This window comes from Saccopteryx leptura, chromosome 6, assembly GCF_036850995.1.
Source record: "Saccopteryx leptura isolate mSacLep1 chromosome 6, mSacLep1_pri_phased_curated, whole genome shotgun sequence".
Lineage (NCBI taxonomy): Eukaryota > Metazoa > Chordata > Mammalia > Chiroptera > Emballonuridae > Saccopteryx > Saccopteryx leptura.
This window is the reverse complement of record NC_089508.1, coordinates 162,548,041-162,563,219: the sequence shown is the minus strand read 5'-3', so window position 1 is coordinate 162,563,219 and position 15,179 is coordinate 162,548,041. Positions and strand designations below refer to the sequence as shown.

The following is a 15,179-nucleotide window of genomic DNA, read 5'->3' as shown; positions in this document are numbered from 1 at the left end:
TTGCTTCACCCATGTGGTTTCAAGAATTCACATAAGAACTGGTCTGGCCTGACCAGGTGGTGGCGCCGTGGATGGAGCGTTGAACTGGGATGCGGAAGGACCCAGGTTCGAGACCCCGAGGTCGCCAGCTTGAGCGCGGGCTCATCTGGCTTGAGCAAAGAGCTCACCAGCTTGGACCCAAGGTCGCTGGCTCCAGCAGGGGGTTACTCGGTCTACTGAAGGCCCACGGTCAAGGCACATGTGAGAAAGCAATCAATGAACAACTAAGAAGTCGCAACGCGCAACGAGAAACTGATGATTGATGCTTCTCATCTCTCTCCGTTCCTGTCTGTCTGTCCCTGTCTATCTCTGCCTCTGTAAAAAAAAAAAAAAAAAAAAAAAAAGAACTGGTCTGGAGCCATGAATCTCATAGGTCTTTGGTAGAAATGAACATGATGCTATCATTAGGGATGTTTCCACAGCCCAGGACATATTAGACACTGAAGATAGGTTCTTTGTCAAAAAACTTATGAGTCATATGAGAAAATCAACTGTCATAAGAAAGACCAGCAGATACTCCCAGTGGAAGAATTCACACACCCCAAAAACTCAAGTTTTAAGACGTTTAAAGCATTTTTATTTTATTTTACTTAATTTTTGTTTTAACAAATGAAAGTTTATTTGGAAAGCCACAGAGTAGAAGAAGCAAGCCAGCTGGGCTGCATGGATTCAGGAAACAAGTGACAGAGACAAAAGAAAGTTGTTAGAGCTCAGGAAAGAGAAAGGCAAAGAAAATGTGCCTGAGAGAAGGGGAGAGGTAAGGCTCCTGAGATAATGGGCCTGGGGAAAGAACAGGGTGGGGGAAGGCATGGGTGTGCTCCAGAGAGAGATCACGCCAGAAATTTTAAAGTTATTTTGTTCATTATATTCTAATTATGTTCACAATTAGGCAAAATTGTATCATTATATATCATAATGGAAAAGAAAAGCTACTATGAACATGGATATACTGTACAAATACCTGTTCATATGCCTTCTTGCAATTCTTTTGAGTATATAACAGAAGTGGGATTGCTGGATCTTAGAAAAGAGACCTTACAGAGACTGCTCTCCTTTTCCAACAAGTGAGGACATAGCAAGAGGTCAGCAGTCTGCAACCCAGAAAAGGGCCCTCACCTAACCATGCTGGCACCCTGATCTTGGACTTCCCATCTTCAGAACAGTGAGAAACAAATGTTTGCAATTTTTAAGCCACCCAGTCTGTCGTATTTTGTTACAGCAACCTGAAGGACTAAGACATTGGATTAGGGCCCACCTCAAAGATCTAATTTTAACATGATTACCTCTGTAAAGATTCAATTTCTGGCCCTGGCTGGTTGGCTCAGTGGATAGAGCATTGGCCCAGCATATGGACGTGTCAGGTTTGATTCTCGGTCAGGACAGGCAAGAGAAACAATCGTCTGTTTCTCTCTTCCTCCACCTGCCCCTCCTGCAGCCAGTGGCTTGACTGGCTCAAGTGTCTGCCCCAGTGCTGAGGATAGCTTGGTTGGTTTGAGCATTGGCTCAAGACAGTGGGTGGTGGTTGCCGGGTAGATTCTGGTTGGGGCGCATGTGGGAGTCTGTCTCTTTATTTCCCCTCCTCTTGCTTAAACCCCCCCCCCCCACACACACACACTCGATTTCCAAATACGTAGATGTCATTTGAAGGTACTAGGTGTAGAACCACTTCCTCCTCCTCTCCTCCTCCTCCTCCTCCTCCTCCTCCTCCTCCTCCTTTTTTATCATGAAAGAGAAGGAGACAGAAAGGGAGAGAGATGAGAAGTATCAACTTGTAATTGCATAATTTTAGTTGTTCATTGATTGCCTCCCATACATGCCTTGACTTGGGAGGCTCAAGTCAACAACTGTCGGGAGCCAATCAACAACTGCTGGCTGACAAGGTCACAGCAGGAGAAGACCCACAACTGCTGGCTGACAAGGTCACAGCAGAAGAAGACCCACAACTGCTGGCTGACAAGGTCACAGCAGAAGAAGATCAAAAACTGCTGATTGACAAAGTCACAGCAGAGAAGACCAATGGCTGCGGGTTGACAAAGTCACCCAAAGGAGAGACACAACGATACTTCCCCCTTTGACTTTTTGAATTAATCTGGCCTTATATCCCCCCTTTTCTGGGTGTGTGCTATTATTTATGGCACAAGGATAATAGTACCGTGCTTTCCCTGTAGATTCGTAGTGATTTCTTTGGAAATGAGACAGAGGGTGTGAGTTCCACAGAAAAGCCTGTGGGCCCCTTGAACTGGGCTCATAGACATAAGAGGCTGGCTATGATATCCCTCGTAAAGGGTTAAGTTTGTAGGATAATTCCTTCTTAATCATGTTAGAAAGAATAGATTGTGACTTGTGAATGGGTAGGAGGCAGTGGCTGTGCACAGAGCACCTTTCAGCCTTCACTTAATTCAACATTTTTCCTCCCTAGCCTTTTCATGTGCTAGAGTAGAGAAACATTCCTTTCTTCTTGCTTATTTGATCTGCAGATAGTGGTACACTCTGAGAAGAATAGAGTCAGAACTTAACTAGTGTTTAAATATAATAAATAAGTAATATTTGACTAGACAATAGTATCTTAGGTAAGGTATAGCAGAATGGCCCATTGTGTGGCCTAGGATGAGAGCGCAGTCAGCAAGAAAAGAATGTTTTACTAATAGAATTGTCTTTTGACTAAAGGCAATTGCTAGGCTTTCTCAATGAGATGTTCTCATGAGATTTATATACTTTCCAAGATTCTTTGATAATGAGAGAAATGTAGGGGAATCCATAGAAGTAATAACAGTTAATGTCTTCTGAAATTATGTTGCTACTAGGCTATCTTGCAAGTGCACTCTGTATATCTTTGGGTGAAAGCTATTCTTAATGTTATGTCAATTTCTTTAGAGGCAAGCCTTTTAGAATCTTGTGAGAAAAAGTAGGACACTGCATAAACTCAAAGCCATTTACCTGAGCAAGCGGTGGTCCATTGTTAGTCCTTAATGATCTCGTCTGCTAATTTCTCTCTGCCCCTTAACTCACAACAGCAGTAAAGTTAGTTAACTATTAGTACTAATACTTTAAAAGCTTTTACCGATGTTGTTATGGCTATTCAAGTTATTTTGTACTTTGAATGACTTGCTACCTGGTTTGTAATTTATAGATATAAATTAACTGTTATCTGGAATCATGTAAACATAGTGAAACAAAAGCAATAATTAACACCATGTAATTGTAACTCAGTGTGTGTATAAAAAGGGACCTATACTAGCATTTGAAAAGAGAGATGCCTGGCAGTAAATGCTAACCAGAGAATAAAGAGAAAGAAAAGAATTCGGCTCTCTCACTCGATTTTCGCCGACGCCGTCTCCTCCTGTGGGACCCCTGGATTCCCCCCCCCCCCGGGGCTGGACCCCGGCAAACAACCTTGGGCTCAAGCCAGTGACCATGGGATCATTTCTTTCTTTCTTTCTTTTTTAAATTTTATGTATTGATTTTTAGAGAGAGAGAGAGAGAGAGAGAGAGAAAGGGGGTAGGAGCAAGAAGCATCAGCTCATAGTACAGCAGCTGCTTCTTGTTGAACCAGTGACCTCAGCATTCTAGGTTGAGGCTTTATCTACTGTGCCACCACAGGTTGGTCCATGGGGTCATTTTGATGATCCCACGCTCAAGCTGGTGACCTTGTGCTCAAGTTAGTGGGCTTGCACTTATGCCAGAACCTGCACTCAAGCCAGTGACCTTGGGGTTTTGAACCTGGGACCTCAGCATTTCAGGTTGACGCTCTATCCCCTGCACTACCACTGGTCACCACTGGGGTATGGCTTCAATGCATCTTTTTTTGGAGGGAGACACAATTTAATCTTTTTTTTGGAGGGAGACACAATTTAATCCATAACACAAAGGTTAAGAGAGTTTACCCTTCAAAGATTGTTCCTGAAAGAATCTACTAAACCTTACTTTATCAAGAAGGAATAATGACCAAAGAAAGTAAGAGGACCCTTACCTGAGGTGACACTGCTGTTAAGTTGTGCAGGTAATACTTGAACCCAGGTTGTCTGACACCTTACTCCATGCTCTTAATTTTTATATTCTACAAATCTCTATGAAGAATATTTCAAAATCTCATGAGGTACCAAATTTTATGTATAGGTAAGTACCTGAGACTTTCTTTGGATTTTAATATTGTCATTATTTACTTATCATCTATAATGAAGTTCTAAGAAGATCCCAGAGTAGAATTAGGCCCTCTCCTTTTATCCTCAAATTAGAGAGTAATGACAATTTTTCTTCTGAAGAATTCATTGTCATTAAGTGTTTAATTTGTATTCCTTTACTGTAAGGCACTGTAACAGGTATTATGGGTAGAAGTGTTGGGAGAACAATTATTCTATAGTTCCTAATTTCAAGGGCCTTGCAGTCTAATAAGAAGAAAAAATCTTTTTAAAGTAGAAAGTATCATATGCCTTGAGAGAGGATGTAGTTTTTCTTTCTTTTTCTTTTTTTTTTTTAGCAAGAGAGAGACAGAGAGACAGACAGGGATAGACAGACAGGGGTAGACAGACAGGAAAGGATAGAGATTAGAAGCAACTCATTATTGTGGCACTTTAGTTGTTCACTGATTACTTCTCATATGTGTCTTGACTGGAAGACTCCAGCTGAGCAAGTGACCCCTTGCTCAAGGCAGTGATGTTGGGCTTCAAACCAGCAATCTCTGGGCTCAAGTCAGCGATCATGGGGTCATGTCTATGATGACCCATGACCTGTGCTCAAGCCTGTGACCCTGTGCTCAAGCTGGTGAGCCTGCACTCAAGCCAGTGACCTTGGGGCTTCAAACCTGAGTCCTCAGAGTCCCAGGTCAATGCTCCCTTCACTGTGCCACTGCCTGGTCAGGCAAAACACATGTAGTCTTGAAGAGACTTCAGGGGAGAGATTATTGTTGATCTGTGCAATGAATGATGTAAAAAAAATAAAAAAAAGACATAATGGAGGAGATGACCTATTTGCTGGACCTTGAAAAAGAAACACGATAATGCTAACTACATCAACTTAGGAGACAAACTATATTGCCACACAACTAATAAATGGAACCAGACAGATTTAGGCTCAAGGTAGACCAAACCTTCAATCCAGATCTGGTGGTTTCAAATTCCTACCTTTTTCCCCTCCCTCACAAGTTTTTTTTTTTTTTTTTTTCATTTTTCTGAAGCTGGAAACAGGGAGAGACAGTCAGACAGACTCCCGCATGCGCCCGACCGGGATCCACCCGGCACGCCCACCAGGGGCGACGCTCTGCCCATCCTGGGCGTCGCCATATTGCGACCAGAGCCACTCTAGCGCCTGGGGCAGAGGCCACAGAACCATCCCCAGCGCCCGGGCCATCTTTGCTCCAATGGAGCCTCGGGTGCGGGAGGGGAAGAGAGAGACAGAGCCCTGGCCGGGAATCGAACCCGGGTCCTCCGCACGCTAGGCCGACGCTCTACCGCTGAGCCAACCGGCCAGGGCCCTTACAAGTTTTTAGAGTAGGTAAAATGTCCATTTCTTCCATTTTCAAAAGTCCAATTTTTATCCATCCTTCTACTTCAAAAGCCAGGTCTTTTATAGAAAATTCTCAAATTGTGGTCTGTAGATGACTTGCCTTAGGTCACAAGGATTGTTTGCAGAAGTGCAAATTTCTGGATCCCAGTCTCCAAGATTCTAAGTAAATTTGGGATGAGGACCAGAGAAAAACAATTTTTGTTTTTTGGAAGAAGCAGAGAGAGAGAGAGAGAGAGAGAGAGAGAGAGAGAGAGAGAAAGACAGGAACAATGAGCTGCTCTGCTCCTCTATGATGTGCCCTGACTGGGGAATCGAACCAGCAACGTCTTTTTTTTTTTTTTTTTGGTATTTTTCCAAAGCCATAAACGGGGAGGCAGTCAGACAGACTCCCACCTGCGCCCGATCGGGATCCACCTGGCACGCCCACCAGGAGGCGATGCTCTGCCCATCCGGGGCGTCGCTCTGCCTCAACCAGAACCACTCTAGCGCCTGAGGCAGAGGCCACAGAGCCATCCTCAGCGCCCGGGCAAAGTTTGCTCCAATGGAGCCTCGGCTGCGGGAGGGGAAGAGAGAGACAGAGAGGAAGGAGAGGGGGAGGGGTGGAGAAGCAGATGGGCGCTTCTCCTGTGTGCCCTGGCCAGGAATTGAACCCGGGACTCCCGCATGCCAGGCCGATGCTCTACCACTGAGCCAACTGGCCAGGGCCTTTTTTTTTTTTTTTTTTTTAAACAAACTTATTTGTTCTCTTTTGAGAACCACTGTGTCAAAAACGTCTTCCAGGAGTGTTCAATAGAAATAGTTCTTTGGAAAAACAGTTCAATAGCATTCTAGTCTTCTCCATACTGGCATGGCTGAGACTCAGGCTTATTTTTTTTCTCATTTCTGACAGCGCAGGGACTAGCTAAATGACTATGACTGAAGAGATTTTGGCCTGATACATATACATCTCAATTTCGCAGCACAAACTAAGCGATTTGTCAGAATGCTTAAAACCTTAAACAAAATCTGCGTGTTGTGTTGCATCTGGAAGAATGTGGAGAAGCAGATCAGGATTGAGAGATCAAGTGGAGAACAAAGACTGAAACAGAATCCCAAATATTAAAAGAGCTACTGCCTCATTGAATGGGGGAAGCCCAGCCCGACTCATGCGCAGGCGCAGAAAGAAAAGAACAAGTGCACCCTTCCCCCACACACTTTCCGGCCTTTTACCACTGCGCAGGCGCATAGAGTGACCCAAGATGGCGGCCCCCGTGGATCTGGAGTTGAAGAAGGTAAAAGAGCGTTTTGAGCAGGCCAAGGCTTCTCCTTGGTAGCTACAGGGACTGTGGACAAAAATATTGAGGAGGCTTGAGTCTTGCGTAAGGAAGAGGGTTTCAGGTAACTGAGGGATGATTTCCCGGAGTCCTAAGGCGGGACCGGGTCTCCTTAGATTAGGGTGGGGGGCGAGCGGCTTTTGCCGGAGAAGAGCCGGTTAGACTGTGTGCTTGGTTTTAAGTCTGGTGGGCCGATAATTGGCTTGTCGCCTTGTTCAGAGATGTTTCGTTGCGCTTGGAGTCTTCAGTTTTATAGTAAGGCCTGAAGGGAGCGTTTCAAATTAGAGCCCTTTAGGACGGCTTGCGCGAGCTGAGGCATCTATAATACTGTACCTTCATTTGCATTGAGAATCTCCAAGTCCAACATGTGCTTTTGGGCCACTTTTTCGATCCCAAACCTTGAAAGGTCGCACTACAGTTTAGGGTCAGGTATGCTCTTAGTAATGCTCATTTTAGGGCTTTGTCTTTCCACCCTCACGGTTTTTGGAAGACTTGTTGAAGAAAGAAACAATTCCTGTAAAGTTTTACAAATAAAATTGATATCAGTAGGAGTTAGGTTTCTCTCTTCAGTTGTTTATAAATGTATTGTTACTCAGAAACGTTTTCACTACCAAAGGGTTGTCAGAATCCTAACACCACTACAGATTCCAACCGTTTGTTTTTTTTTAATTTATTTTTTTTCAGAGACAGAGTCAGAGAGAGAGGGATAGACAGGGACAGATAGGAACAGAGAGATGAAAAGCATCAATCATTAGTTTTTCGTTGTGACGCCTTAGTTGTTCATTGACTGCCCTCTCATATGTGCCTTGACCGTGGGCCTTCAGCAGACTGAGTAACCCCTTGCTCGAGCCAGCGACCTTGGGTCCAAGCTGGTGAGCTTTGCTCAAACCAGATGAACCCACGCTCAAGCTGGTGACCTCGGGGTCTCGAACCTGGGTCCTCCGCATCCCAGTATGATGCTCTATCCACTGCGTCACTGTCTGGTCAGGCCCAACCGTATTTTTTGGTGGGGAGGGGAGGAGGATGTGGATGAAAAAGAAGCCTAGGCGTCATCCACTTTAAACCTATTCTTTTCTAGAAAAGGAAACTGAGTTCCAGAAAAGACTCAGTCAAGTCTTTTCTTGATTAGCCCCAAGACTGTTGGGTTTAGCATCCAGTATCACTTGCCTTACTCCACACCTTTTGGCTATTTAGGTTCTTCAGCAGAGCAGATTTTACTTAAGGCTACCTCTGATCAGTTTGCTGTGCATAAGCCACAGTACAGCTGAAATAACTTTTTTATTTATTTATTTATTTATTTATTTATTTATTTTTTGTATTTTTCCGAAGCTGAAAACGGGGAGAGACAGACAGACTCCGGCATGCGCCGGACCGGGATCCACCGGGCACGCCCACCAGGGGGCGTCGCTTTGCTGTGACCAGAGCCACTCTAGCGCCTGGGGCAGAGGCCAAGGAGCAATCCCCAGCTCCCGGGCCATCTTTGCTCCAATGGAGCTTCCGCTGTGGGAGGGGAAGAGAGAGACAGAGAGGAAGGAGAGGGGGAGGGGTGGAGAAGCAGATGGGCGCTTCTCCTGTGTGCCCTGGCCGGGAATCGAACCCGGGACCCCTTGCACGCCAGGCCGACACTCTACCACTGAGCCAACCGGCCAGGGCTCTGAAATAACTGTTGATCCTAATAAATGAAGCTGTTTGTTATTGCCCTGAGGATTTATGTGGGTGTCATACATTTTGTCATTCTTATTTGAAACTTGTAAATGTGCCCCTTTCAGGGGTCCCTAAACTTTTTACACAGGGGGTCAGTTCACTGTCCCTCAGACCGTTGGAGGGCTGCCACATACAGTGCTCCTTTCACTGACCACCAATGAAAGAGGTACCCCTTCGGGAAATGCAGCCGGGCGGATGAATGGCCTCGGGGCCACATGCCGCCCGTGGGCCTTAGTTTGGGGACGCCTGCATCTCAGCTTTAACAGTATACTAGCTTCCTTAGCAAACTATACCAAGCAATCAGGTAATATCTATAATTTTACATGCAGAACAAAATTCATTTTTAAGAATGTTTAAAGTGCCTGACCAGACAGTGGCGCAGTGGAGAGAGCGTCGGACTGGGATGCAGGGGACCCAGGTTCGAAATCCCAAGGTCGCTGGCTTGAGCGTGGAGTCGCTGGCCTGAGCTGGGATCATAGACAGGACTCCATGGCCACTGGCTTGAGCCTAAAGGTCGCTGGCTTGAGCAAGGGGTCACTGCTCTGCTGTAGCCCCTCCCCCAAAGCAAATATGAGAAAGCAATCAATGAACAACTAAGGTGCTGCAATGAAGAATTGATGCTTCCCATCTCTCTCCCTTCCTTTCTGTCCCGTTCTCTGTTTCTGTCAAAAAAAAAAAAAAAGTTTAAGCATTCTGAAAATTTACCTTTTTTTAGTTAAAATTTAAGTCAGGGTTAAGAGCTAACAATACAGTGCAGCTGTGAATGCACTTACCTCCCAGTATTTGAATTTACTGCTAATAAACCTGTGGACAATGAATGCAAACTAAGAAAATAGGTTCAGCTTTAAATTGGATAGTTTTGACAACCAATTAACTAAATAAACTTGTTTAGCCTGACCTTTGGTGGTGCAGTGGATAAATCGTTGACCTGGAATGCTGAGGTCTCTGTTCCAAAACCTGGGCTTTCCTGGTCAAGGCACATACCGGAAGCAACTGCTAAGAGTTGATACTTCCAGCTTCTCTCCCTTCTCTCTCTCTCTCAAAATAAATAAATAAATAAATAAATAAATAAATAAATAGTTTAAAGATTCTATCTTATTTATTTATTTATTTGCCTGGTGGAGACTAATAGGAAATCTCAGGCTCCTCCCTTCTACCAAAAGAAATGTTTTGAAACCTTATTAGTAGGTGAGAACAAAGTCAATAAAAGCTTAAGTAGTAGCTTTTGCCATGTATTGCTGTTTCAGATGTTATTAAGGCATATTTTTGACAACACGTGAAAGTCATTCCAGGCACTTCAACATGAGTATCCAAGAACTGTGTTTATTTTTGAGTTAAGTCTACACAAGGGTCAAATTTGGCTTGGTTTGTGTATATGAAGATAATGATGCAATTCTTTTACCAATGCTTCAAAATTTTAAAATAGTCTTTCTCTTTAAAATATTTATATTCTTGGTATTACTGCAGACAGCAGAATGGAAAGATTTCTGAACTAGCGGTCAGAAGAAATGGGTTTAACTACCTGCCTTTCTACATGATAGTTGTTCAACCCAGTGCAAACCACTTTATATCTCTTGAACATATTTACCGTATTTCCCCATGTATAAGATGCAACTTAATTTTTGGACCCGAAATTTGAAAAAAAAAAATGTATTACATAAAGTTATTGAACTCAACTCAAGTTTTATTTATCTACAACAATGAACGCAAAAGGAAGTGCGAAAAAGCGGGAAATGCAAGTAAAAAAACTACAACCATAAGACGCACCTAGTTTTTGGACCCCAAGTTTTTTTTTAAAAAAGTGCATCTTATACATGGGGAAATACGGTAGTTACTTAATTTGTAAACGGTTATGATAAAATGCCATCCTAACTCAATAGGATTTGAGAGGAGTAAATAAGATATTTACTCAGTGTTCTCATATTAATATTCCTATATTAATATTTGAAACAAATGTGGGAAAATGTTTCGAACATAGTTGAGTAATACAAATGTAGAGTTGTTCCATTTATGGTTCTTGTTTTAGGTCTCTGGGTTTCATCCTCTGACAATTGCATTCATTACTTTTATTACTCCTTGGGTACCTCCTACTTGTTATAATTATTATTCAGTGTGCATTTGTTTCTGCTTCTTCAAATAGATTTCATCTTCTGAGAACAGGGTAAAATTGGTATTTAGCCTAGTGGTTTGATTGTTTACAGTTAATACTAATTTTTATTGATGTTTGCTTCAGTAAATTTTATAGCTTTGTCTCTGGTTAGCATGCTTTATTTTAATATTTTTGGATTTGACTTTAATGTTTCCTGTAAAATATTTCACCTTCTAAATCAAGGACTTGTTTTTATTAGGCCTTCACAGAGCTTCAAGCCAAAGTTATTGACACTCAACAGAAGGTGAAGCTTGCAGACATACAGATTGAACAGCTAAACAGAACGAAAAAGCATGCCCATCTTACAGATACAGAGATAATGACTTTGGTAGACGAGACTAACATGTATGAAGGTGTAGGAAGAATGTAAGTAAAATATACCCTTAAGGGGGTTATCTTGGGAGATGTTTTGTCTGAATTAAATCATAGAATTCCTTCATTTTAAAATTGGGGTTAAAGTAGCACAGTAGCTTTAAAGATCATCTAGTCAAATACCCTCTTTTTTTAAAAATGAGAAACTGAATCCCATATAGAAGTGTTTAATTTTAGATTTTGAAGTACATTTCTTAAATATTTCCCTCTTTCTACGGTCAGATACTTAAAAGTATGTTACTTGAATGGTAAAAATATGATTTGTCATGAAAAGATATTTGTAGTATTTAAGTAATTGTAGTTTTAACCTCCGCTTCCCTACCTAATTTATTAGGAGTCATATAAATCATAAATCTTTTTGATGTCTGACCAGTTTCCTGAAATAAAAGTGTTCAGTTGTCATTTATTTTATTTTATTTTTTTTAAATTTTATTTTATTTATTCATTTTTAGAGAGGAGAGAGAGAGGGAGAGAGAGACAGAGAGGGAGAAAGAGACAGAGAGAGAGAGAAGGGGGGAGGAGCAGGAAGCATCAATTCCCATATGTGCCCTGACCAGGCAAACCCAGGGCTTCGAACCGGCGACCTCAGCATTTCCAGGTCGACGCTTTATCCACTGCGCCACCACAGGTCAGGCTCAGTTGTCATTTAAATACACTTGTTCTAGCTGTCATAATTATGAAATCTAGTAAACCAATTTACCTTTTGTTTAATTGTTATGTGATTAACTTAGAATAACACCACTTTTTTCTTTGAAAACATGCATTACCTTTCTGAGAGAGAACAGATATGCGTCATGTCCTTTGAGCAGTAAGGAAGGAATGGAAAAGCCCTTAACAACAGGTCACATTCCATTACAATGAGCTAAAAGGAGAAGACTGATTTTAGGGGGTAGGTACAGGAGGAGGGTTCTCCTGGAATTTGGTCTTTGACTATTAGTAAGTGGACCATTACTTCAAGTTTGGAGAGCTTTAAGTTGGAATGGAATTTGACCTCAGTCTCTCTCGGGATGATTTGTTTTGTTATTGATTTGAAGGAAGCATAACATGTGTAACATTTAGTAATGGCTCTGGAATGACATCATGGGAAGTAGACCCTGCTCCTGACTAGCTAATCCATCTCTTTTTGGAAAAGAGGTGGATTATGATAAACTGTTCATCAGATTTTCTTTTTCAGAATAAACAATATACCACAAATTTACTGCAGAGTTCATATTTTTCATTTTAGCTTGTTTTAAGAGGAAGAGAATCCTAATTGGAAAGTTTGTTACTAAGACACAAAAAGAATTGAGTTGAGAACAAAGTGGAATCCTTGAATATGTGTCTATATAGTATGAAGTGCATTGTTGGCATTCAGGACAGGATAATTTTATCCTTAATGTGAATATTCTTAGGTCTTAAAACAGTAATGCTAGCTTTTCCAGCATGCTTGTTAACATGTTGTACTTGGATTTCATATCACATATTAGCCTTTGTTTGCAACAGCTAAAAAATCTTTTTCCAAAATAGAAAAACTCTTATCTTTGGCCTTTTGAGCTACAATGAAGTTTTAATTTTTAATTAGAATAATTGCATTTATTAAACATTCTGCAGAAGTATGCTACAGATAGATTGCATTCCACACAAAAGAATTTTAGAGTTTAAAGACTGGTATATGAATCAGTGGTAGAACAATATAGTATTTCCAGAAGATTTATATCATAGTATTTATGTTTTTAAAAAGAAATGTGTAGTTTTAAATGTTTGCTTAAAGTGGAACTTCTCTATGATTTCAGACTTTGGTTTCAGATTTGACTTTTGTGCTTTCTTCATCTGACTGGGAGTGTGCATTTGACCCTGCATCTTAGGGGCATGTGAGGTGAATAGTGTTTGTTGCTTGGCTAGAGTATTAGTGCCCTCAGGAAGAAAAGACTTGCTGAGTATTAGTCTGGTCATGAGGACGTTCTCTTTCTTGATGCTAAACCTGAAATATCTATTTCTGAATTTATAGTCTTGGGTAATCTTGAGTATCATTGTGATTCACTTCTTTAATTCTAGTCTTTATCTTACGTTGTCTTATCTTTTCCTTTTTGAGTATTATTTGGGAATCCTAATTAGAATACTAATTTGTCTCCAACTGTTGTGCTAAAACCATGGATTATAAAATCCAGGCCTCATTATATCTTGCTTAGATTTTTGCTATAGCATCTAAACTGTTCTTTCTCCTGTTCTTCTGTCTGTCCAAATGCAGTCTTATTTATTTATTTAGGTGAGAGTAGGGGAGGTAGTGAGGCAGACTTCTGCATGCACTCCAACTGGGATCCACCCAGCAACCCTGTCTGGGGCAGATGCTTGAGTACCAAGCTATCCCCAGCACCTAAGGCTGATGCACTCTGACCAGCCGAGCTATCCTCAGTGCCTGGGGCCATGCTTGAACCAGTGGAGTCACTGGTCTTGGGAGGGGAAAAGGGAAAGAAGAGGGAGAGGGAGAAAGAGGGGATGAAGCAGATGGTTGCTTCTCCCTGACCTGGAATCGAACCTGGGATGTCCATATGCCAGACTGACGCTTTATCCACTGAGCTACTGGCCAGGGCCCAAAATGCGTTCTTTATACATCTGCCAGAGTTGATCACGTTAGTGTTCTTCATAAAATCCTTTGTTCTCCTCTGTTGCCCACAGGATGAAATTTCAATTTAGCCTAACATTCATGGTCATTCATAATCTGTCCTTAGTTTATCCTTCTAGCCTCAAGTCCCACCCCTTTGTGCTATCCTGAAGCTGTGTTTCCAGATTCAGGATAGCACATACATTTCATCTCATGGATTGCCTTCTTTCCATTGGTTTTGGATTACCTGTTGAGGAGTTGAGTGTCATGTGGACTTTAAAGATGTTTTAATTGATTAGGGATGTCTGTCATGAAGTAGCACATATACCAGAAATTGTTATTTCTACTCTTGCCACATGGACTTCCTCACACTTGCCATGTTTTGTGCTTTCTTGCTTTTGTTCATTCTTTCCTTCTTGGCCTGTGATATCCCACTTTCCCTTGTGAAGTTCTCATCCTTTAAGACATAGCTAAGATTTTTTAATCTTCCCTGGCGGACAGTCACGTTTCTAGGGCTTTTGTTCGTATAGCTAGTAGAGCAGAGCGAGAGAAAGACAAAGACAGAAAAAGAGAGAGATTGATTTATTTTTATTTATTTATTTATTTATTTTATTTTATTTTTTTTGTATTTTTTCTGAAGCTGGAAACGGGGAGAGACAGTCAGACAGACTCCCGCATGCGCCTGACCAGGATCCACCCGGCACGCCCACCAGGGGCGATGCTCTGCCCCTCCAGGGGGTCACTGTACCGCGACCAGAGCCACTCTAGCGCCTGGGGCAGAGGCCAAGGAGCCATCCAAGGAGCCATCCCCAGCGCCCGGGCCATCTTTGCTCCAATGGAGCCTTGGCTGCGGGAGGGGAAGAGAGAGACAGAGAGGAAGGAGGGGGTAGGGGTGAGAAGCAAATGGGCACTTCTCCTATGTGCCCTGGCCGGGAATCGAACCCGGGTCCCCCGCACGCCAGGCGACGCTCTACCGCTGAGCCAACCGGCCAGGGCCTGATTTATTTTTAAATGGGTTGGTCTCTCTACCTACAGTGTCAGCTCTATGAGACCACAGACATACACATTTATCTTTATTTCTTCAGTTATCAGTTATATAATAGATGTTAAAGGTGTATTGATTTGAATTGAATGTGATTCTTTTTCTTGCCTAAAACAACTGCATTTTCTTTTTTTTTTTTTTTATTAAAAAATATGGAACGCTTCACGAATTTGCGTGTCATCCTTGCGCAGGGGCCATGCTAATCTTCTCTGTATCGTTCCAATTTTATATATGTGCTGCCGAAGCGAGCACTTCTTTTGGTTCTTTAGAAAGAAAATAAATTTAGGAAGTGTTACTACTCTGTTTTAATATGATTCAATAAACATGAAATCATAAATGTAACATTTTGACTAAAGTCAAAGGAATTGTTTCTGATCAAAATTATGTCATTTGATCTGACAGGAGTAATTTTTTTTTTTAATTTTTATTTATTGATTTTAGTGAGGGAGGAAAGGAGAGAGAGGGAGAGACAGGATC

General features: G+C 42.0%; 1 protein-coding gene and 1 non-coding gene across 4 annotated transcripts in view; one reads left to right on the top strand and one right to left on the bottom strand.

The window, feature by feature from the left end:
• Positions 1–6,744: 6,744 nt before the first annotated feature.
• Positions 6,745–15,179, top strand: part of PFDN1 (prefoldin subunit 1) — an 81,567-nt gene continuing 73,132 nt past the window's right edge. For all 3 annotated transcript variants that reach the window (XM_066341792.1, XM_066341791.1, XM_066341790.1), the window contains exons 1-2: positions 6,745–6,812; positions 10,907–11,073. In XM_066341792.1, the coding sequence (XP_066197889.1) occupies positions 6,780–6,812; positions 10,907–11,073 (200 nt within the window). In that variant the 5' untranslated portion in view covers positions 6,745–6,779. The remainder of the gene's footprint in view (positions 6,813–10,906; positions 11,074–15,179) is intronic.
• LOC136377761 (U6 spliceosomal RNA) lies at positions 14,849–14,954 on the bottom strand. The gene has a single exon (XR_010746393.1). It is a non-coding gene; the product is annotated as a U6 spliceosomal RNA (small nuclear RNA).